The sequence below is a fragment of the Oryzias melastigma genome, linkage group LG9 (assembly GCF_002922805.2).
Source record: "Oryzias melastigma strain HK-1 linkage group LG9, ASM292280v2, whole genome shotgun sequence".
Lineage (NCBI taxonomy): Eukaryota > Metazoa > Chordata > Actinopteri > Beloniformes > Adrianichthyidae > Oryzias > Oryzias melastigma.
The window spans coordinates 33,730,765-33,755,238 of NC_050520.1; the positions used below are offsets into that span (position 1 = coordinate 33,730,765).

Consider the following 24,474-nt stretch of genomic DNA (forward strand, 5'->3'; position numbering starts at 1 on the left):
GCATCAGCAAACGGGAGAACAGATCAAAGCAGCAGCAGCTCCTCCAATCCAGTCGAGGAGAAACAAAAAAAAGGCTGAGCTCAGAGCAGGTGATGGTCAGAAGCAGTGATCCTAATGCTCCACAGACTTCTGTGAGAAGTTTGGTGACAAACCCACACATCATCAGGTTATGTCCTCCAAACATGGTGCTGCTCTTCATCAGAAGACATTCTACTGTGGTCTAGTCTCTACAGAAGACTCATTCTGCTGACACAGACTGAACTGAGGCCTGTGATGTTGCTCTTCCTGGATTAGAAATTCTTGATGAAATCCAAACCTTTGGCAGTACATGAAAACTGGACTAGCGTCCCAAACAGGAAGTACCCGTTGGCTTCAAGAAGCCAGAATCCCATAAACTTCTATAGAGAAATAAACAGTTATTACTCAGTCATTCTATTTGTCAGAATAACCATTCTTGCTCTGATACCTTTTTTAACATGTTCTTTCTAATCCCCATTTTTTTTCTTTATTGCAAGTTATTCATTTTATAAACTGGCCCACCAGATGCCTCGATAAAAGTCTGTGGTCTCCCACAGATCACTCCTGATTGGTGAGAATTGTTGCCATAGAAACTCAGATCAATTCAAACCAATCACTGATGTTGTCTGGCTCCGACATGGCAGTGAAAAAATAATTGACTTAATTTTGTCGGACCCAAAATTAGGTCATCTTCTATGGGTGACATCACACTATCTAGGTCCAGTTTTCATATACAGTCAATGGTCCAAACATAATCCTGGAGATGGACAGCAGCTTCTACACAGCTGTACTTGGGATGAAGGTTTTTAGAGATTAAAGTTGACTAAAATAGTTTTTGTTTTGCTACATCGGAGACTTCTCAAGTGATTTCACAGTTATTTTTCTGATTTATGAAGTTTTTAATGGACAAATGGAACAGGCCTGTTCTCATTACTGGGGCTGCAGATCATGACGTAGGACTCCTGAAATGACATGTGATTTAAATGGTTTGACCAATCACGAAATTCAAATATAATACCTCGGTTCAACCTGTAGGGGGCAGCACACAGACGATTTTAACTATATTTTCAAGAATTAAACAAGTTCATTTAAATTTGTCAAAAATGTGGTAATGACCAACAGACGGCACTTTTAAAGCCCCATTTATAGAGGTCAACAGACAAAAAAAGTTGATTTAGGGTTTGGTTACCCTTTAAGGTTGAGGGGTATCTACAGAAGACTATTATACGAGTTGATGCTTCCATTCACGTCTAGCTGACAAGAACATGGAGTAGTGTGGAAAGTCCATGTCCAGTCTCCAGTAGTTTTCCTTCACATATGCCTACCTGCATGATTCTATACACCTGTGGACACGGAGGTCACTGAAATACCTAATCAGACATCCTCTGTTTTTTTTTTTTTTTTAAAGAAATGGAATAAAAAAAAACTGAACTCCACGCAGGACAAGTGCATCACTAGTTTATGTGGAACCAGCACCAAGTCAAAACAACCTGTTAGCAAAGAACATCCCACAGATATGAAAGATGATTTATAAAGATCTAGAACGAGACCAAACAAAGAGATTGAAACCAAACATGTTTACATTTTTCAATTTGAAGAAAGAATCAAATTGGGGAATTTTTAAAAATCTTTCTACTTGCAGGATGTCTGGTTGGACTCAAACCCTCAGCTCTGACTCATCTCCAGTCCTCCACCTTTGAATCCTTCACCTGACTTTCAGAATCTGAACGTGAGACTCTAAAGATATCCAAAGGTCTGTCTGAGGAATCGGGAAGAAAAAAAGCCCTCCGTCATGCTGCTGTCAGTGGGGGTCCATGTGGGTGAAGATGTGGGGCAGCAGAGGGAGGGCTGCGGGGTGGCAGTAGTGGTGGGCGGGGCTTCTATACAGGTAGGAGTCCATGATGGGTGAGGTAGGAGGACACTGGAAGTGTGCAGGCAGGAACATCTTGTCGTTTGAAGCCAAAAGCTCCAGACCCGCAGCTGACTGACGCTTCCACTTCGTCCTGAAGAGAAACACAACATACGTGTTACACAACAACAGCACAATCAGGGAACTGTGTGTTTTTTTTTCAATCACTTAGTTCTGAAAGGAAATCTTCATCCCCATCAGTGAGGGTTGGTTGCTAAAATGACATCATCACATGAACTTCTCTCATCTTTCAAATACTTGATGTTAGAATACTCTTTATCAACTTTAGCAGACCTACACCCAACAGGAGGTCGACAAAAACATCTTCTGGACATAAACTTCTTTTCTCCCTCATCAGCATTATTGTGGTGGAGCTCCTCTGTGGCGGTGACAGTAGCTCAACCAAAATACTTTAATGCTTGAATTGTTTTGTGTGAAAAAAATTAATTCCAGAAAAAACAGTTCTGACATCAGATGAAAATCCAGATTTTTTCATTTTCCACTTTGCATTGAAAGCTTCAGATTTGCTCCCTCATAAATTACTCAGCGCGGATTACATCATATACTGCTAAATTATTGATTGTTTATTTGTATTATTAATCTGTAAAATGCTTCTCCTGTAAACTCAGAAAACCAGTTCAGTCTGGATTTGCACCTGCAGCTCTCACCTGGTTCTAACTGAGCCGGCTTACCTCCGGTTTTGGTACCAGGTTTTCACTTGGGTGTCACTGAGCTGCAGGGAGGCTGCCAGCTCGATCCGGTCCTGGACACTCAGGTACTTCTGCTTCTGGAAGCTTCTCTCCAGCCTGGACAGCTGCTGGTCGCTGAACGCCGTCCGAGCTTTACGGGGCTTCTTGAGGCGCACCCCGACCGAATCCGAGCTGCCGCCACCTTCAGAGGGAGCGTGACGGGACCATTCATCTGACTTTAGTCCAGACTCTGAAAATTCCCAAAAAGAATAGTGAAAACTGATGATTTTTCTAACCTGAATAAACCTCCTTTATTTCATGAAAAAATCAATCAAATCAAACAAATAATTTGAAATATTTTGCATTTCTTATGAACAATGATTTGAAATGATAATATGGATTGAACCAACAAACTCACAGATTAATTTGAATTGAAATGTTCAAATACATTTTAAAATGTTCTAATGAACTTTGACCTTTTTCCAATCCCAGTAAAAGTCGAGTTCCTGTTTCATTTTAAAGACTCACTCCAGTGAAAATGGTGCTGTTAACATGTTCTTGTGCCATTTTCAATGACAAACATAAAGAAAATTAAGATTGCATTTTTGAGTATTGTCTCCCCCTCTGGTCACCGGTGGTCTCCAGAGTACTAAACACACTACATCTCCCAGCAGCCCCAGCGCACACTCCCTGGATGCCGCTCAGCTGACTCTCATTGACAATCCCCCACACGATGAGCACTACACAGAGCTGTACTCGGTGCAAAGTATTGTTCGTGCCACCTTGCCTGCTTTACTGAGCGTTTCTATCTAGTCGTGATCTTCTGTTTTCTGACCCTGCTTATTCTTGGATTGCTTGCCGCCTGCCCTGACCCTCACCTGGACTCTGACAACTCTAGTCTTTTCTTTGATGTTCTCATGCTCGTGATTGACCTCTGTCTGTCTGACCCTGATCTAGCTTTGTGGACTCCTTTCTTCTTGCCTGAACTAATAAACCTGCCACAAAGTGGACAAATAGATCCATGAACATCTTTGTTTTCCTCGTCTGATCTGGTATCTGGATCAATACTATACGGCAGGATACCTCAGATATTACTCACTATTTTTGTTGCACCAGAAATGTTATGGTTGTGAGCTAGCGGGACAGAGTTAAAACGAAGGGATGATGGGAAGTCAGGACAGGCTTACTCTGCTCCAACAGTCCCACCTACAACTAAGAGGGGAATTTCTAATGAACTCCTGCCACTCTGCAGAAACTGTGCCCTGAACGCAGATTTTTGGATTTTGGCTAAAAATATAATCATTAAAAGACCAATAGATCAGAAAATTGTTGGGTAGATTCTAATCATAATGAGACAAAAATACATTTATGTTAAAAACATTTATGTACATTTATTATATTTACCCTGATGAACACACAAATAGGACTTTAGAAAAGTAATTCTCTCTGATGGTCAGCTGATCATGAATATTGTGTTTCATCTGAAGTATTTTATAGCTCAGATTAACCTTATTAGAGCAAAAAAGATGAGTATTAGTTCCTGGTTCATAGTGAGTACTATTAGGGCAGATGTTTGTGCAGACTAAATTTGAGCTCACTGTCAGATGATTTTCCAATTGAGAATTTTCTGAAGGGACTTGTGATTAGAGTTCAGAGGAAGTTTGGGAAGAACATATTTGTTAAATAAAAATTTAACTCAAGAATTTCTGTTTGTAGTAGATTGGATGAATATATTTGTGCTGTAGCTTAATCCCTACTGACTAACCTGCTGCTTTGCTTCCCATATAGTTTTCTTCCATGTGTGTAACAATGAATTAATTTAATCGATTTTAATTGATTTATATTCCCGTGATTGAACTGTCTGTGACAAGTTCATAAGATAATTGTACTGTACCATTATAAAATAGCTTCAGTTTGATTATTAAAGAGATTAATCGCGATCATTTATGCCAAAAAAAAATCACATTTTAGATGCAGCTAATTTAAAAACACTGGGATCCCAAAAGTTTTTATTTTTCCTCAATGTTTTTTCCCGTCCTCTCACCTTTGTTGTCGCTGTCGGGAGAATCGCTTCTTTTTTCCCAATAATCTCCATCCGATCTACAGTCCAACACCCGGACCGGGTCAGGAAGAGCCCGGGACTCCGCCAGAATGTCCTGGATGAGGAAAGAAGAAGAGCTGATGGAGCGGCGCTGCTGCAGAGGACGGTCCCGCCGGAGCTCGGAGTCCGGAGGCGGGGAGGAATGCTCCGAGAGATCCCGCTTCTCCGGCCGGGAGAGAGCCGCGCCGGGCGGCGGCGATGGGAGGAGAGAGCCGGTGAGGAAGCAGGAGCTGCTGGAGGCAGAAAGCTCCATGGTGACCGGGAGGAGGTGCAGGTCCTGTCAGGAGTTAGTGACTGACATCCAGGAGCGGACTCTATAGTGTGCTGACATAAAATACACACAGCTGGAGGATTATTTCAAGGAAAAAAGTTTTTGATTAAAGTTCATAAAAGAGCTGGCAACAGAATTTCAGCACCACGGAGAGAGACACGAGAATCAAACTTTCCTCTTTAGCTACATTCTTTCTTCCTCCTCCTGGTCACCCTCCTCTTCCTCCTCCTCCTCCTCCTGTCTAAAGTGAACCATGTCGGAACCATTTAAACTCTGATCAACTTCACTGGAATACCCAGTCATGCATTGGATATGAAGAAATGCTGGAAACAGATGTGTGACAGCAGACAACAAAAGTATTTCTATGAATTACAGTTTTTCCTCAAATGTTTAGTGCGTTTCTCACAACAGAATTAAACTTGGACACAATCTTGAGCAGATTCATGTTTATTTCATCCAATAGCACATCCTTTTGGACACAAAAGTACAAATCTACTTTGTACAAAGTACAAATAAGTACAAATCTCTACAAAATGATCATTTTTGACTTGCTTTTGATCATTATTCAATTGCTTTAATCATCTCTGTCAAAATGATCTAAACTTGTCCAGGTTGAAGATTCATTGTTACAGTTTTTCTCCTTCGATTTAGTACATTTCTCATAACAGGATTAAAGTTTGCAGCACTACTCAGGCGTTTCTCAAAACTATTAGTACAAACTGAAAAAACATGGTAGGTAAGCTAAAAAAGCGAGTCACTTTCTCAAAATGCAAGTCAGTCGCTCAAAATGGGCAGTTCATGCTTCAAAAACAAGTTTTGATGTCAATGAAAGTGTCAGTGTTTTCAAAAGAACAAGTTATGACTCCAGCTTCTTTAATGATGAGGACAGACATGATAAAACAAATAAATAATGATCAAAAGTAAGTCGAAATTGATCAATTCATAGAGATTTGTACTTCATCAATTGGGTTGTGTCCAAACGGATTTGTTATTGGATGAAATGAACATGAAGCTGACACCAGGTTGTGCACAAATGACTAAATATTGTGGAGGTCGTACTAACTGTTGTGAGAAGTTTAATTCTGTTGTGAGAAATGCACGACAATGATTGAGAACAACTGTAACTGTGAGGAAATCAAACAAACTTACAGCTGTAAATTTCAGAGATGTCTGTCACTCACTCAGACTGCCTGAGGCTGGATCCACCGTTGCTGTTGCTTTCCAACAACTTTTATTTGATTTTTTATCTGTAATATGCATTTTATTCTTAATCATCAAATGCACAAAACCTGCATGTTTATATTTGGCACACATTATTTTTGCACAGATACAGTGACAAACTTTAATCCCATGTGGTCAGTGACGATAAATGTATATTTTCTTTTCTTTTATTCTTTTTTTTCTTATATCTTATAATTAACAAACCCATTACATTTTGATTAGACCGCCTATGGGTTTTACCCATAATGCGTGTTTAATGCTGCTGTACTTCACCTCGTCATGGATGTCATGTGGCTGGAGCAGTTTTCTGCAGACGTGATGAGAGGGGATCTGGAATCCTCATCCTCTTATCCACATGTTGCCATTAGCAACCAAAGGGCCAGGTCTGGCCCCCGGGCCTTGACTTTGACACATGTGGTGTAGATAGATGTGCACAAAGCAAATCTTCCAAACACGCTTATTCCCTTTGGGGTCATGAGCTGCTGGAGCCTATCCCTGCTACTGTTGGGCAAAAGTGGGTGGATCCTGGACAACCACACTCAGACTTTATCCTCGCGTGGTCCAGAGAGCACCTGAAAGTTTTGTTTTTTGCAGGATTTTGATCTTAAACTGGACTGCTTGCTGGCAGTAACTGACGCTGAGGTGTCTGCAGGTCAGTCCGTCACAAGGTGAGCAGCACGCTTGTTACCACAGGCTGCGTGGCCACGCCCCGCCCTGCAGACGGCGTGCTTCCCCACCAAACTGACGATGAAGACAAAGACGGCTGATCGATGACAGCTGATGATGTTGGAGCTTGTTTGTGGGGTCGGGGGAGCCTGCGATGAAGCCGTCAGGCGTCCAGTCACATTACCTGTCTGTTTGTGAAAGCGTTTCCACGGTGACGTGGGGTCAGACTCCCAGAACAACAATGGAAAAAAACATTCAGGAAACATTAGATTCACTTCTGCTACAACTTGAGGATCAATTGCTTCCTGAATGATGTCTGATAAAAATGTCAGATTTAATTTTTTTTGTTTTGCGTGAACCGTCAAATCAAATTAGTCACATTTAGATAACTCGTAAACCTAAACTTTTATCTGAATCCACTTAAATCTTGTAAGAAAACAGCAAAGGCCTAAGAGCAAACACGCTATCCTGTCAGATTCATTAGAAATCGCTTTAATTTTAAGATCGTTTCTCTTTCAAACCTCAGTGTTTGGAGGGTCAAGTTTCTGTTGCATTTGGTTTGGTGCAGAATGTCTTTTATCTTGAAAGGAAATCATGTGATTCTCTCTCAAAAGTTACAATACATATTTAGAAAAAAATGTATTTTCTATTTATGTTTCTGTGGGTTTGAACTAAAGTAGCTGTTGCATCAATCTTGTGTGGTGAAGAAGGAGCTGTACCTGAAGCTCTCAGAATTTTATTAGTCTCTCACTCTCACCATGAGCTCTGGGTCTCCACTGAAAGGACAAGATCCTGAACACAATCGACGAGTTTCCTCCAGAATCCACTACTCAGCTCCAGTGGAAGAATGATGGATGGAAACTAGACATTTTGTTCTTCGACATTTATTCCTCACTAACAATTAACTTTTCATAAAATTCATCCATGCATGCTGGAGCCTATCCCAGCTACTTTTTGGTGAAGGTGAGGTACACCCTGAACAAGTCGTTGTCATAAAATATTTGTAGGTTTTTTCCTTCATGCAGCTTGTGTCCATTTGTCATTAATTGAACGTGTTTGATAAGCTTGAAAAAACCTTCATGCTGCACTAGGCTGCCCTCTTGTGGATTTCCTGCGGTACTGCAGATTTCATTACCGAGGTTTCAAACTTTGTGAATTTCTGCACAAATTCAGATTATAATGAACCGTCTGACACAAAGCCAGGTACACAAGTTATTCTCAAGACAAAAAGGATTTCCTTGACCTTGAGAAGATATAATCATCTCGTAAAATCATTAAATCTGATTTAAAAAAACTCGATAAAGGACGATCTGGTCGTATCTTTAAATTATTTGGCTTTATTGTTGGTCAGCTGTATTTTGAAAAGATAATTATCTTTTAAAAATTTTGAAACCAGATGTGTTTTATTATTATATTTAAGGATGTTTTTGTTTTTTTCTCAGAAAAATATGTAAATGTATTCTTGTATTAGAAACATTTTGTTTTGTTTACAAAATACGCTGTCAGAAAAACAATACCACAATAATAAAAAAAAGTATGACACCATTTTTGTAATGTTTTTTTTTTTTTTTTTAATTTTTCCTCAAAATTGTATTAGTATTCTTGACTAACTAATCACAATAAAGGAGAATTTTCTGACGAAGTTGACGAACCTTTATATGGAAAGATTGATATCCGAGCTTACTCAAACGCAGCTCAGATTGCACGTCGTCCACCAAAACGTCACGAAGTTAAAACTTACTGTATGTGAAAAAGCAGAAGATCGTTTATTACGACGAGATGATGACGCAAAGTAATTTTTTGAAAACCCAATTGTTTCATTGCTTTTTCACTTTGTAATTTTTGTAATTTTGTCCGCGAAGACTATAAAAAAAGATATGTAATGACATTACTCGTTGCTTTAGGAAATGTGTCTTGTTCCTGCGCTCTTGTTTCTGTCATTGAAAATGAGTCAGAGTGAGACATCTCTCTGCTGTGCTCAGTCTAGAAACAGTCGGAAGCAGAGGGGCATTGCGCTCATGTCTCCCCGGCCTCTCAAGCTCCGTTTCGGAAGGATTTACTCATATCTCTGACAACCCGCTGTCGCTGTGTCGCTGCACAGCAGGCAGGATGTTTCGTTTGTGTTTCCAAGCGGCGGGCGTCCTCTGGTTTGTCTCGGGGTGCCTGGGTGGCGCATCCCGGCTGTACACGGAGGACGACCCGTTGGTGATCCTGGGCAGCAGCAGCCTGAAGCCCACCATCAGTAACTCGTCCTCGGCCTGGTTGGTCCAGTTCTACTCCTCTTGGTGCGGACACTGTATCCATTACTCCAGCACATGGAAGGTGCTGGCTCAGGACGTGAAAGGTACCGCTGCAGAGTCGCATATGTTCCCGTCCGGCGTGGTGCGTTCACCGTCCCAGTCTCTGCTCAAACGCGTATTTCTAAAATTGGGGCTAAGCAGTGAAACTATGAAAATTTTGGGAATCTTTGGTGTACCTTTTGATTTTGTTAGATGGCTCCGTCTATTCGGCTTAAACTAAAGTGAAATGTAATCATTTGTTATGTTGTTTTAGTAGAAAACAAATGTATGAATGTTGCTAAGTCTGTGTGCTTTCAGTGTTTAAAATCGTGTTTTTGTCAATGGAGTTCTGACTGGTTTCAGATAAGTGGATCTAATTAGCTAATAGGGATGTAAAATTGACTTAATTCTTAACATTTTGCCCTAGTAATAGTTTATTATACAAAATACTTTATTACGGGAATCAACATGACTGATTGAGTTGGTTATTTAAACTATTTTCTTTATTTTTAAGTGTAAAAACGGATTCTGTTGTTAGCTTAAGTTAGCTAAAGTTAGCCTAGCTCAGCTAACAGGTGGTTCGGTTCAGGACCCAAACAGGTGGATTCAGGGTTTTTATCTGAACTCTAAACATCAGACTAGGACCGGGAAACAGAACCGGGTCAGAACAGTTGCATTTATTACGTCTGACAGGTTTAACTAGGAGTTAGCAGGAACTGGATCACATGACAATTAAGTTTACAGTTTCAGGATTACAGGTTAACATGACTAACTTTTAAGAAACTGAAAGCTTACACAAAAGATTGATCATAGAAAAAACACAGAAACAGATTAAATATTATGAATTAAAATATTCAGATCAAAGATAGAGAAAATATTTGCTTCAAGTTTAAAAAATAAAATCAGATTTTTAAACAAAAGTGATTAATAAAAAGCAGCATAAAAATGAATGGTACTTTTGGGGTTTTATACCGAATTTAATTAATAAAACTGTTGATTACTTGCCAATGACTTTGTAATAACATTGATATGCAACAATTCCATCAAACTAAAACTACCAAAACTAAAAAAAGTTTTTTTATTTAAGAAACACATGATCCATAAAGGGTTGTTTATGATTTATTTTCATTTTAGTACAAAGTAATAGCAATAAAAGCAAAAATATCAATAAAGTTGAGTTAAATTGTTTGTTTTGTTCTGTTTCATTGAAACTCAAAATGGCTTATGCTGGTTCCAACAGAGCTGGCTTATGGCTTTAAATCTCTTCTCTCAATTCCTAAAATATTAGTGTTTTGAATTCCATAATGTAACAATTTACTTGTATTTTAATATTTACTCTTCTTATAATCACTCTTTACATGGTCAAATTTACCCCGTGCTGTAATAAAAATTGTGGAAAACTCCTGGGAGGCTTTCACTGGGATTCTCCGTCACACTGGGGTTCAACATGGGGCAACGCCGAACACATTTAAGGCTTTTATTTAGTTTGCTGCCTGGAAACAAAATCAGGCTAAAACAGCTGCTCACCTGGAGCCCAAATCACCTGGAAGTCATCTTTCTACTCTACCAAACAAAGCAGATAATCCTGGGAAATACAGACTGTGGCATAAATCAAACGTCTAAAAGCACTGTTCATTTCCCTGAAATTTGAGCAAATAAATTCATAAAGAGGGGACGTTGTGCCAATCCCATGATTCCAGTTTGCTGCATGGAGCTTCACTGTCTCTGTTTGATCCTCAAATTTCACACATTTTTATAATAGCTAAGCATTTATATCCATCACATCTGCACCGGAAGAACAACATTGTTATAATTTAAACTGTGTTACTTTAAAATGGTTAATATTGAAGAACAAAACTCTTGGAAACCGTCTCTGTTCTTTCCGTGCAGATTGTTGTGTGAGATCGCGTTCAGAGCAAACACATCCACCTGTTTGCATCTCACAAACATCACGACCACAGCACGTCTGGAATTCATTCAAAGCAAAGGAGTCCTTGAGATTTCCTGAAACTTTGTGTCAATACATGACAAAAGAGCGTTTCCTGTGAAGGCTGACAGCTGAAGCTCTTCAGGAAACCCAAAGGCTGAAATCATTTATATATGTTTGAAATTATGCTAAGAAGTTGAGCAGACCATAAAAAATGCAGAAAAAGCTTTTTATTAATTAAAAACAATACAAGAGAATTCATTTGAATGTTTATAAAACATACATTTTCAGACTAAAAGCAACATTTCTAGTAGAGCAACACAGACGTGTGTATATAACAAGTAAAACTGTAATTAAAAATGAAACTTCACGATTAAGTTGCTTAAAGTAACTCCTGATCCCTGGCTTTCTAAAGCCTTTTCTTCTCTCATGATTAAGTTTAAATGTCTTTTCTTCAATTAAACAGTTTCATGGTGTAAAAGGCAATAAGTGGAGATGAACCCAGAATAGGCAGAACGGTCCTAAAGGAGGTTACTGTCCTGATTAGGGTTATGGACCTCTCACATGATTATGCATCTGGAACCATGAATTGATACATAAAAGATTCGGCTAACTTTGTGGTGATTCTTTACAGTCCAAATCTGTTACTTAAATAGATACAATCTACATATTTATTATTCTTATGGCATTTAAATCTATGGGTGTAGTCAAACTGGACACATTTGACTCGCTTAAAGTGAACCACAGTTTGTTTCCCTCAATAATCCAGAACAAATTTTTGCTCTGAATACACCCAATTGGACCGTGGTCCGGGACCAGGAACCCCTCTCTGATCCATCTTTCAAGGTGGTCTCAGCTTGTTTCCAATTGGACTGAGCTCTGGTTCACTCTGAGTCGTCTCAGTCTGAATAGACTCTGTGCTCGGAGTGGAAAAACTGGACCAAACGGCCATTATAGCTGAGCATTACAGGATGTAAACGGAGAAGGAATATAGCAACCTCGGACAAACATCAAGCAATGATGAGACGCATGAACTCATTGAAACATGCTCAAATGAATGCAGGCTCATGAAATCAACTTTTAAAGTGATACTCGTTTCCAACACTGTTTCCCAACAATCGTAAACACTTCTTAACGTACCTTCATTGCCTCCTTCTCCTCAGTAACCACCTTGCCTCCACCATACCAAATTAACAGTAAAAAGTGTTGAACCTTCATACAGACGTTCAAAATTGGTCAGAGAAATATAAATTTAGGATTCTTGAAGTATCCCGACAAGGATTGCAAAGCTTAGGGCTTCCATTATTCTTTCTCGTGTTGCTTTGCCCCGCCCTCATGATTCCTGGCCAATGACTGAAGAGATCTTTAGTCACATAGTTTTGTTTACATTCACAGAATGGCTTAAAACAGAAATGTCTGGTTTAAGTCAGTCCGATCCGGACCAACAGACTTTTCCAGTCTAAATACACACTTTAATTGAAAATTCCTTTTTTTTTTCTCCCCGACACTTTTTAGTTTAAGCAACAAAACCATAATGTTTTTGATATAGCAGCTTCAAACTTTAAAAAAAATGACATTTTAGGTATTTTAGATCCTTCTGTTGGACACCTGGTACCGGGCCACAGAGTAAAAAGAAATAAGCCAAAACTTGTCCTACGTTTTTTCTGTTTTATTTATAATCGGATTTTGAAGGAACTTTGTGTAAACATTTCACATGTCACGTCACTCAGTCACATGGTGAAAATCAATTTGCTACTTTCTTAAAACGGCTGCACCGATGGCTAAAGTGTAAATTGAAACCCTGAAGGCAGTAAAGATAGCAAAAACAAACGTATTTGGAAAGTTTCTTTTAACAGAACAGATTCAGTGAGGACACAGAAGAAGAGCCTTTGGCTTAAAAATTAAAGAAATCTGCATGTAACAGACAAAATCCAGAAGTATTTACTCCAAATATTGATTTATAGTCCCACACACCATCATAAAAATGGATAATATTCGGCAGCCGGCTGTCAAATGTTGCAAGGATGCTGCTAACAAAGTTTTTATAGAATACCAGTTTTAGGGTCTCTTTTTTTTTTTTTTTTTTTTTATTAATCCACCTGACGAAGCTTAAGTTAGCATCTAATTTTTTACCTTCCTTTTTAACATTTATGTGTTATAAGGTAAAATCTATGTCACATTTAAATAGTTCCTACATGAAATCCAGTGTACAAATAACGTTTGAAGTCGCTGCTGTATTTTACAGAGGATGAAGACAAACTTTAGCCTCAAAGGTTAAGAAAAAAAATGGGTGCTTAAAAAAAAGGTAAAAATTGAACACTCACTTCCATAAAAATATTGTTTGACATTAAATTGATCTGTGGCCTGAAAAAGTTTGTTGAAAAAAGGGTGTTTTATTAATTTATTCAGATACAGTTGAACACAACAAACAGCCTTCACTGTCAGCCAATGGTAATTGACCCCACTTGGTAGAAGTAAGCCTGTGATTGGTCTTTTTGTTAGCATGTACGTTAAAAGGCAAACACAGTAGAGACGCAAGAGGAACCAGCAAAGTTTATCAGAAACCGATGAGTAACTTCCTGATCAATTTCCCCCCTTTTCACCAACATAATCTCGTTTGTATCTGTAATTTTAAACACTTACTGCTGTTATTCCGAGTGCTAGATCAGTTTTTGGTATATTTGATTATCCTTTACATCCTTAGTTCTGATGGAGGAATCGTTGAAAAGCTGGAGGTTTGCTGAAGATTTGGCACTCCGAAAACAAAAGTTAGAATCAGAAGATTCTTCTTTCCTCTGTCTGTGGTCATTCAAATAACAAAACTCTTGCCTATTACTGGGCCAAAAGTACGCGGAGAGTTCTACATCTTCTTAAAATGATCTTTATAGAAGGTTCTGACCCAGAACGATCCAATCTGGTGATGTCCACCTCACCACCATGCAGCTCCAAGCTTCTTAAATGAAAAGACAATGATTTTTATTTCACCTTCATGTTAAGTTGTTAGAAAAAAATATCAAGAGTTCTTCAGGGAATTCTGGGTAGAGTAGAGGTTTAGTTTAAAACAAAGATAGACCTGAAGTCTGAGCATGGGAACCGGGTCCTTAAGGTCCATCTGTCCCCTTAGTGGGCCTCTGGGGAATCATCGACCAGAGACCAGCTGCCACATCAACACACACACATCCACGCTCCATCTGCTGCAGAGGTCAGAGGGTGCTGGTCGGACAAAGACCTTCTCCTCCCAAACCCAGATAGAGTGCTGGAATCAAAGGGGATCTGTGATGCTCAGACGTTCACACATTCCTTTATTGAAATGAATGACTAAAACGTTCTGTCCTCAGTGAACCAGCTTCCCGTCTCACTAGACTAGTGGTTCAGAGAACGAGCCTCTTCTTGATGGATGTCAAGTTTTTTTTAATTTAATTTAAAAGCTTGAGTTTAAAGACTCACTCCAGTAGGGGGATTTGTACGGATAAAACTAAGCTTTAAATTGCATTTCTGAGTATTTCTTTTTTCAAATTGTTGTGAATCAGGAGCAGATGAAGAAAAAATACTACATTTGTGATATAGAATAAGCTCTCTGCCCCGCTCCACTCGATGCCTCCACTTCCAAACAAATAGATCCAAGAACATCTTTGTTTTCCTCGTTTGAGCTGGAATCTGGTTCAAAACTGTACGCCTCCAGTATTGACCACCATTTTTGTTGTACTGCTAATGTTAGGTTGGGGGTAAACAGAGAGCTCTCAGCAACCAGGAGGGAAGGGGTGGTGTTGATGTTGAATGAACTTTAATTTTGTAAAGCTGATAAGTTTCTAGTTCGAGTTCCTCGTGTTTGAGAACTTGCTGTGACTGTAGACGTGTTTTTTGCTGGATTCATCCTGATTGTGCGTGTCTGTCAGATTGGCAGGAGGCCATCGGTGTTGCCGTGCTGGACTGCGCTCAGGAGGAGAACTTTGACGTCTGCAGAGACTACAACATCCAATTCTACCCGACCTTCAAAGTGAGCTGGAGTGCAGCAGCACAACTGCAACATTCCCACGCCGTTCCTCCTGCAGGAGCAGGCGTGTAAATAACCAGCTGCTGTTTGTTTTCTTCTGCAGTACTTTCGGGCTCACAGTTCTCCAGGAGAAAAAGGAACAGCATACCGAGGTCAGACAGCAATTCAGCTTTTTTTGCTGTTTAATCATAAATATGTCATGCTTGAATTTGTTTTATCCTTTTTAACCAAAGATGTTTTTTCATGTCTTTGTTTTCACAAAGTAAAAAACTTCAGCTATTTGGACGAGTTAAGTCTTTGTTACAGTTACGCTTCTTCCTTTCTTTCTGACATGTTATTTTGCGTCATAGACTGTAAAATCACTGGACAGCTAAACCCCTCCCCCTTTGTGTTCCAAACAGGAAGTACCTGCTGGCTCCGAGAAACTAAAATCTCATAGACTTCTATTGAGAAATAAACGGCTATTACTTAGTCATTACATTTGTCAGAATAATCATTCTTGCTCCGATACATTTTTTTCTTAGTTTCTTCTTGATAATCCTAATTTTCTTTTCCATTATTTTTTATCTTTATCGCAAATTATTAAAGGTTTCTGGCTGGCTCAGCGGTTAAACCCGCGGTCTTGTAATCAAGAGGTAGCCGGTTCGAATCCCACCCGAGGCTTATTTGTTGGGCTGCACGGTGGCGCAGTGGTTAGCGCTCTTGCCTCACAGCGAGAAGGCCCCGGTTGGACCTTTCTGTGTGGAGTTTGCATGTTCTCCCCGTGCATGCGTGGGTTTTCACCGGGGACTCTGGCTTCCTCCCACCGTCCAAAAAACATGCTTCATAGGTTAATTGGTGACTCTATATTGTCCCTAGGTGTGTCTGTGAGAGTGGATGTGTGTGATTGAGGCCCTGAGACAGACTGGCAACCTGTCCAGGGTGTACCCCGCCTTCACCCATCAGCAGCCGGGATAGGCTCCAGCACCCCCGCGACCCCGAAAGGGACAGAGCGGTCAAGAAGATGGATGGATGGATGGCAAATTATTCAAGTTACAATATAAACTGATTAATCAGATGCCTCGGTAGAAGCCTGGCCCCACCCTCAAACATTTGTTTGACAGATTCTCCCGAGCCGCTTTCAGTGGATGGGATGTGGACTTCCAACAAGCTCACTCATGATTGGTGACTCGGACTGACTCGGAACAGTCATTGTCGTCTTTCTCCAAATGGCGGCACCCGTAATGCAGAAAAATCATTGACAGATTTGACCTTATTTCACAAGAGCCGTTGGTTTGGCATTTTCAATGGGTGACATCATACCCTGCTTTGTCCGGTGATAATACGTCTTTTGTAGCAAATAAAAATTGAATATTTTTGTAACAATTGAGTATATGGCTACCTTCTTAAAAAATGGCCGCCACTTTGAATTATTTCCATGGCTTTCATAGATTTTTTTCGTGAAAGAAGGGACTTTTATGTAAGTTTATTGCAAATTTGGTGCTAGTACCACAACATGCAAAATTCGTCCAAAAATATCCCTATATCTGGTGTCAAGGTTCATGCAACTACCTCAACTCTTTTGACCACTTATGCAAATAATGACATTCCAACGGATTCAGAATCCATTTGAATTACGTTAGTTGCATGAACAGTTGAAGATTTAAGGTAGTTAGAAGAGTGTGGACTATTCCTGATAGATTTATCACTTTTTTTGACTAGCATAACTCTTCAACCATTTACGGAATCAATATAGTTCCAGCGGATTCTGGAAAACCGTCTTTTGTGGACTTTATGTGCCAAGCTACTTTTCTCCGCATCAGAATCAGCTCATTCACATTGATGGTATAAATGGCCAAAGAGTTACGGTAGGTCAAAGGGCGTGTGTCATTTAGATGTCACCAGTGACGACTCGAGTGTTTAAAGGTTTAAAGAGACGGACCCAAGAAAAGGCTAGTTGTTGTCCAATGGTGCACTGCACAGACAGGAAGTTATCAACTGTGCTGCTTTCTAACACTAAAGACTTGATTTACTCAGATCCATAGCAAAGAGAGCTAACTGGAGGACAGTGGAACATTGTGCAGAATCTAATGCATGAGCTCTGGTTTATGCTAAATCAACTCAATGGAGAGAAAAACACAAATGAAACAGATGCAAACAAAGGCCATTGCAGCACACGCTGCAGCTGGTCGGCCTGCGGCCATGACAGCTTCCAGACAGGGATAGAAGGCAGTGGAGACTCCCAATGGGGCAGAAGACAAGAGGTGGGGCCTAGTGAGGATGAAGAACGCTGTCCTGGAACAGCGTTCTCAGTAATCAGTTTGTGGTCTTTGAGTGTCTCTACATGAGCGAGAAACCTCTCTTTGTTCCTGTCGTTTCAACGTCTTTCTCTAAACAATGACTGCAGCCATTTTGGCTTTAAAAGACGTAAACTTTTAGCTTAACCCTTTAGCATCTGAGATACTAACGTAATTCCAACTACTTCTGATGTGGAGAAGAGCTATTTTTCTTCATTGTCATAATCCCTTCAGAACTGTGTAAACGGCTCTGGTGTAAAATGGTTCTGATTTCAGTAACAGAAGAAACTGAGTCTTTGTGTTCATTCAGGTGCAGACAGGGGGGTCCAGTCCATCCGTCAGCTAATGGTGAACATCCTGCAGAATCACACCAGACTGGAGTGGCCCCAACGCTGCCCTTCACTAGAGCCATACAGGTACCAGAACCAGAACCGAACCTCCTTATCAGAATTCTGCTCTTTCATTAAACTCTGCTGATGTTTGCCTGCAGCTCAGCTAAACTCCTCCCCCTCCTCGGTCAAAAGTCAGACCACTACACCGCCATTTTTGTGGAGGAGCCGGATTCGTACGTTGGGCGGGAGGTGAGATTCTAGCGGGACTCTGAGGATCCAGATGTGACACAAAAGAAGAACAAAAAGATCCAAAGTATATGGATTTGCCTATTGTGCTTAATTTATTAAAGCTCTAAGGTGTTAAATAATTACTTTTGTGAAGGTTAGACTGAAATGAAGCCTCTGTGACTCCAAAATTGGCATGAGTAACACACATGCTCCCCTCTAAGATATGAGAACAGGTTTGTGTGTGTGTGTGTGTGTGTGTGTGTGTGTGTGTGTGCCCTCTAAGATATGAGAACAGGTTTGTGTGTGTGTTCAGTTCGCTTCCATAGTTAAAACATTAGGATTGGTCAGATGTCAGGACATTTGTACCTCCCTGTTCAGTTTAGGGTCTAAGCTGTGATGCTTAGATAGTTAAAGTTAAGGTTTCTACAAACTTCCTAAATCTTCTGTGTGTGTCAGGTGATCCTGGACCTGCTGCTTTACTCAGGTGTGCAAGTTAAAAGAGCTCTGAGCTCCGATCTCCCCCTACTGGACGCCTTGAAAATTACATCTTTCCCCTCCATCTACCTGCTGCATCCCAACGGGACGCATGGACACCTGTACAGGTAAGTAAGTCCTAGCAGGTGAAAGGATTTATCAGACCTGCAGACACACAGCCGAACATTTATATGTTTTTTATTTTAGTATTGGGTCTTTCTGATTCCAGATTTTCCTTCTCGTAATGTTTCTGTTTTCCATAACTTCATGACCTCACCTCTCAGAAAACTGTCAGTGGGTGAGCAAACACGCCTTCAGTAGCTGGAAGCTGCAAGGCGGTTCTAGAGTAATTGATGCAACAGTTACCTGTCCAATAAAGAGGCCCGCCCCCAACTATTCATTTACAATGTTTAATATAAGATAGATTGATGGGGTTTATAAAAAAACATCTATCCAACCACAGAGGAGTAGTTAGGTAGCTTGTTCCTGTTTGGGTTCACATTAGAATAAACCGAGACTGACTTGTCTGCGGAAAACAAATCTGGCTCCACCCACTTTTGTTTTCAAACTCTGCTGGAGAAGGAAGTATCCGCGCTGCGTCTGCTGTGCTACACTGACTAATGCCCTTTGGTCTCGTCCTCCTGAAGCGAGAAGAAGCTCCGTTTCTTCTTCTCATCCCTCCTGAGGACGCTGCCTGGAGTTCAGCGCCGCAGCAGTTCGGCCGTTGCCCATGTGGGGGCGCCGTCGGGCAAACAGGACTCAGAACCCTGGAGGGATTTTAACAGGTCAGAGTCTGGACTTCCATTTAGTTTATTTTGGAAACACGGCATGTCAACGTCCTACAGGCAGAGTGAAGGAAGCAATAACCTGAAAAGTAACCAATCAGATGAAGTAGAAGAATTTAATCCGTAATCTACTGTGCTGATCTAGAAACAGATGAATGTGTAGAAAAGCTACAGTTAGCATTTCTGCATCTGCAGGTCCCAGGTGTACACGGCTGATCTGGAGTCAGCACTTCACTACCTGCTGAGAGTGGAACTGGCCGCTCACAGCATGCTGGAGGGAGAGAAGCTAAAGGTCTTCAAGGACTTTGTCACTTTGGTTTCCAAGGTAAGCAATGATGGATAAAAGTTTTAAAGCAAAAAGTCTGGATAGAAACTGCAATGCAAAGAGGGAGAGAAACAAAAAAGTTGAAAATACAGAACAGAAGCTTGTCAAATAAACATTTTTTTGTTTGGTAACAGTTTTAGGTGTATAAATATTTTTTAATTGATGTTTTAAATGTATTTTTCAAATGTTTTTTTCACATGTACTATCTAGTTTTTCATTCACTTTAAGCTGACCCTGTTTTGACCCCATATGTGACCTCTATTTGTTCAAAGAAACACGTTCTTACTTTCTGTATTTTTCTCTCTTCTGTGGATTTAACCTCCATCACCTCAGCTCTTAACTTTAAAGATTTTAAGTTTTTATTTAGTCTCTTTGCATGCTCAAAGCTCCCTCTGGTGGCAGTGTACTGCATTACATCTATGAATGCACTGGTCAAAATCTCGCTTAAAAAAGTCATTAAAACAGGATGTTTTCGTTTATTGCTACATAAATGTTGCACTATGGTCAAGATGAGGTGAGGGATCTGGAATTTTCTGGTATCAATGGTTTCCTTGAGCAAAATGAAGCAACTTAAAAAAAAAAAAATCTGCCACAACATAAAGACACAAAAAAACTTTGAGGGGCGACTGCATTAGAAAGCAGCACATTTTTATGAATCCACAATATTGCAGCAGCATGTGTTGAGGTTATACCGGCTGATTTTTGTTTGTGCGTTTCAGTTATTTGTGTTTCGACTTGGACGATAACTCAAAGTCTAAAAGCTCAGGAGGTTTAAATCCTCGTCTCTCTGGAAGTTAAACATGCAGTTTAGTTTCCATGGTAACCCTGTAGTTCTGCTGCAAACTCCTAGCACGGAGAAAAACCTTTTATTGACACAGAATTGTTGCGGCGAACCACAGAAATGCTCATCTTTGCTTCTGGAAATGAAAAAAAGGTTGTGGCTATGCAGCTGTATCCAGGTGGAGGCTCAGTGGTGAAGCTGATGGAGACGCTCTCCGATTGGCTCCTCAGTCTGCCACTACAGCGAATCCCCTACCAGGCCGTTCTGGACCTGGTGAACAACAAGATGAGGGTGAGACGCACAAACGGGTTCACACATGTAAGCTCGTGGAGCAGCAGCTCACCCTCTGTTTCCTCTGCAGATTGCAGGCGTGTTTTTGGGGGAGGAGCTACGCTGGGTCGGCTGTCAGGGCAGCAGGCCGGGGCTCCGAGGTTACCCATGTTCCCTCTGGACTCTGTTTCATGTTCTGACCGTGCAGCATGACGCCATGCCCAACGCGCTGGACAACACAGGTACGAACAGTCCAGGAAAATCCAAACCTTCAGGAAACAGGAAAGAGATTTTTCTGCAGGGTTGCTCCGTGCAAGTTCAACTATACGAATATTTTAAAGTGCCGCAGAAGTTGGTTCAGATGAAGATTCCTTCTTCATCCTTCTATCTTCTGGGTTGCTTTGTGTGACAGATGATTTTCTCTGCAGGTCTGGAGGTCGAGGCCGCGCCGGTGCTCCAGGTCATGCGTCATTACATCCGGACGTTCTTCGGCTGCCAGGAGTGCGGTCAGCACTTTGAGCAGGCAGTAGCCGCCGGCATTCACGAGGTGAAGAGTCCAGGAGAGCAGATCCTGTGGCTGTGGAACCAGCACAACCGGGTCAACGCGCGGCTGGCAGGTCTGCGCAGACGCACACAGAGCAGACTTCGGTCTGACTCCTGAATCGAGATCTGATGGTGTCTTCTCCTCTTCCTCAGGCTCCTTGAGCGATGACCCCCTGTTCCCCAAAGCTCAGTGGCCCAGCCCCTCCCTCTGCGCCTCCTGCCACGAAGAGCAAAATGGCGTCCATGTGTGGAACCTGGACAATGTTCTTCACTTTCTCCGACACCATTACAGTGCCTCCAACCTGTCCCCCAAATACTCCCTGACCCCACCACGCGCCCCTGCTCCTTCTTTTGACCTCCTTCCCACCAGCAAGTCAAAGGTGGAAGACCGCGGAGGAGCAGCAGCAGGAGGAGGAGGAATGAAAGCCGAGGAGCAGCCAGGGCCTCAACCAGCGCAGGCCAGCCCGAGGCCGGAGATGAAGGACTTAGTAATGGGGGAGGGGGAGGGCAGGGGGGTGTGGATTCTGGGCATGGGCTTCAACAGCGTGGACATGAGTCTGTGCGTGGTGCTCTACGTCTCCTCCTGCCTCTTCCTCATGCTCCTCTTCTTCTTCTTCAAGGTTCGCTCCAGGAGGTGGAAGCTCCGACATTCCCGCCTCCACGTTTGACCGGGTCCAGACCAGTTAAAACTCGTTCCAGTGAGGCGTTTGCCTGACCCGTTATCAGTGTCGCTAGCAGAGCCGCCATGAATGCTTGGCGTTCAAAAGCAGAGGAATCTAAATGGTTGTTAGCAAAAGTGAAAAATCGGATCCAAATTAAACCTGGGCCAGACTCTGAATCAGAGCCAGGACTTTTTGTATGTTTAGATTCAAACGGGTCGCTCTGATCCAGCCTGTTTGTGAAGAATTACAAGCTCTTTAAACCGGACTGCATGTCCCAGAATCCCTCTGGAGGGACGTGAAGGGGGCAGAGACTTGAACTGGATCAAAGAGCCTGATGTCACTTTGTGCCAAACCTGCTGACACACCTGTCGTCTCATGCCCCGCCCCCTCTGCACAAAGACAGTGTTTGTGTTTACACCTGTGTGAGGAACCATGTTTATTTAGGATAATGGAACGGTTCGTTTTTGGACCAGATTAAGAAACTCTGTTCCAGAAAGAGTATTTTTAATCCAGACCCAGATTAAGAGATGGGTTAGTTTGGATTAAAAGTCAAAGTGAAGTCATAGGTTAACTGAATAAAGATGAATCCATCCCATCCTCTGTTAAGGATTATGGGGGATTGGGCGCCTCCTGGTGGCCACTCCCTCCTCTTCGTTTCAGAAAATAGATGAAGTAAATATTTTTCTATCAGGTACAGATGCAGGATTTATTAGAGACAACAGCAGGAGTGAGTTCAAAACATAAGGAAAATAGGGTAAAATAATGTGAAAAAATACTGCTATTTTTTATCTTTGAAATTAATTTATTGAATGAAAATGCGACCAAGATGTGCCGGTAGCTTTGATATTTATTTTTTACCTTAGCTTTAGTTCTTCGTGGATTTCCCTTTTGGGTAGTGTGTTTTACACTGTTTTATTTTCCTTTTTTTAATCACTTAATAGGACTCTTCCTGTACTTTTGTGTTTCACTCATACTGTGCTGTTCGGAGTGACGGTTTGAAACCTGTAAATGTGTGTGAATAAATCCTGTTGCTGCATCACTGACTTTGTTTTTAGCAGGATTTTGGTTGAGATTTCAAATCAGTTTCTGTTTGGCTGCCATTCAAAACCCCAAATCCTGTTCAAGTTAAAGCTGCGAGCGGCGTTGTATGATCCACAGGCGTTGGTCAGAGCTGCACGTGAGAAACAAATACCTGTATTCCAAAATGGCAGCTTTTCTGTTCATCTCCATAGCAATCATTTCATGTTTCGGTCACCTGGGGATAACACACAGTTCTATGTAATCTTTTGAAGAAAAAACATTTTGGATTTCCTTGACAACTGAGGGTTTTTTGTTAGCCACACCCACATTCCTGATATGTTTATATTGTATGTTATATCGTTTAGTTCAGCTTGAGACAAAGAGTCATGATTTAAATTTTCACAATATTCCAGTAAAAACATTTTTTACATTCGCATTTACATTTTACAACATTTTTAGCTTTCCAATGATGCTTGAGGAGTTAGGAGCCAGTAGATCCAAATCCATAGGCCAGGGGTCATCAACCATTAACAGAACAAGAGCCATTTGGGCTGGTTTTCTACTGATCAAAACCTAGAAGGAGCTGTGTAGTTTTACTTTAGCCTTTAAGAAATTTGGATTTGCATTCATGACACTTATTTATTTTATTTTATTTTTTATGAAATGAATCATGTCTATTTTTTGGCACTAACAAAAGCAAAAGTATAAAAAGAACCTAGCATCACTCAAAATATGATTTTTTTTTTTTTTTTTTTTTTTTTTTTGACAGATGCTCAAATAGCTTCTTTTCAAAATAAAAGATGTTCTGTGCCAAACAGGATCTTCTCAGTGCAGCTCTGGACTGTTATTACCCAATGTTGCGCAGCATAAGATAATATGCGCTTTTAGCTCATAAAAGACCAAACTTTTTTCCAAAGTTTTCCTTTGCATATGAAATATATGCATTATGGTGGTAGCTTTGATTAAACAAGACATCTTCAAGTCAACAGGGATGTAAAAACCTACATAGTTTATCATCTATGTGCACCTCAGACATCAATTTATGAATGTAACTAATCTAAATTAAATAAATGTTAAGTAATCCTTCCTTTAAAAATGTGCTATTTTGTTTATTTATTTTTGTTCTTTTTTCCCTCTTTGTCCTCAGCAGTCTTCCTCTACTGGGTTTTGTTATTTTAGTTTGGGGTTGGATCTTGGTAGTCTTAGTTTGCAGGCTTTGTTTATTTGTCTTCTTTAGGTAGTTTTGGTTAGGCAGCCATTATCAGGAGCTGCTGACTCTTCTCCCAACTATTGTGGGAAAATGTGAAAATCCCCAAATTTCAAACTTTGCCGTAAAATGTGTGCCAAACTGTATTTCCTGTGCCCATCCCATAATAACTTAAAAACTTCCATCGGATATCCCAGACACGCATGGTTCAGTTTGTTAGTGAATTTTTAACTATATTCTTTGAACCCCATGAGAGATTTTGTCCCCTTTTCATTTATTTGATGGTTCCACTATTGGGATGTCATCCTTTTTGGGAGAGGGGTGCTATTTTCTCTGCCCAAAAGTCATTATCACTGAGTACTAGGTGTGTGCAAATTATAGTGAGTTTTTGAGTATGTAGTGGGAGAATATTTTTTGCTCAAATGCAGTAAGAAAGAAGAATTATGAAAACAATAATCTTAATAATTATCTGGCTCTTGCAGTCCAGGACTGCTGC

At 40.8% G+C, this 24,474-nt stretch overlaps 2 protein-coding genes across 2 annotated transcripts; one reads left to right on the forward strand and one right to left on the reverse strand.

The window, feature by feature from the left end:
- Window positions 1–1,200: 1,200 nt before the first annotated feature.
- Window positions 1,201–5,221, reverse strand: barhl1a (BarH-like homeobox 1a). The gene is made up of 3 exons (XM_024274838.2): window positions 4,661–5,221; window positions 2,620–2,866; window positions 1,201–2,021 (listed from the first exon to the last, which is right to left on the reverse strand). The coding sequence occupies exons 1-3, from the start codon at window positions 4,968–4,970 to the stop codon at window positions 1,820–1,822; spliced, it is 759 nt and encodes a 252-aa protein (XP_024130606.1). The 5' UTR covers window positions 4,971–5,221; the 3' UTR covers window positions 1,201–1,819.
- Window positions 5,222–8,460: 3,239 nt separating this feature from the next.
- On the forward strand, window positions 8,461–22,791 carry qsox2 (quiescin Q6 sulfhydryl oxidase 2). The gene is made up of 12 exons (XM_024276367.2): window positions 8,461–9,219; window positions 14,978–15,078; window positions 15,179–15,227; window positions 17,662–17,767; window positions 17,842–17,932; window positions 18,368–18,513; window positions 19,033–19,170; window positions 19,366–19,495; window positions 20,445–20,567; window positions 20,638–20,788; window positions 20,975–21,163; window positions 21,243–22,791. Exons 1-12 carry the CDS (start codon window positions 8,985–8,987, stop codon window positions 21,755–21,757), a joined length of 1,974 nt encoding a protein of 657 aa, XP_024132135.1. The 5' UTR covers window positions 8,461–8,984; the 3' UTR covers window positions 21,758–22,791.
- The last annotated feature ends 1,683 nt before the right edge of the window (window positions 22,792–24,474 follow it).

What these genes read in the sequence shown, in the direction of transcription:
- qsox2 (XM_024276367.2), top strand. Translation starts at nt 8,985, where the DNA reads ATGTTTCGTTTGTGTTTCCAAGCGGCGGGCGTCCTCTGGTTTGTCTCG. An exon ending in GCTGGCTCAGGACGTGAAAG is followed by an intron (nt 9,220 to 14,977) that starts GTACCGCTGCAG and finishes CGTGTCTGTCAG; the next exon opens with ATTGGCAGGAGGCCATCGGT. An exon ending in AATTCTACCCGACCTTCAAA is followed by an intron (nt 15,079 to 15,178) that starts GTGAGCTGGAGT and finishes TTTCTTCTGCAG; the next exon opens with TACTTTCGGGCTCACAGTTC.
- barhl1a (XM_024274838.2), bottom strand. Translation starts at nt 4,970, where the DNA reads ATGGAGCTTTCTGCCTCCAGCAGCTCCTGCTTCCTCACCGGCTCTCTC. An exon ending in TCCCGACAGCGACAACAAAG is followed by an intron (nt 2,867 to 4,660) that starts GTGAGAGGACGG and finishes GGGAATTTTCAG; the next exon opens with AGTCTGGACTAAAGTCAGAT. An exon ending in ACCTGGTACCAAAACCGGAG is followed by an intron (nt 2,022 to 2,619) that starts GTAAGCCGGCTC and finishes GTTTCTCTTCAG; the next exon opens with GACGAAGTGGAAGCGTCAGT.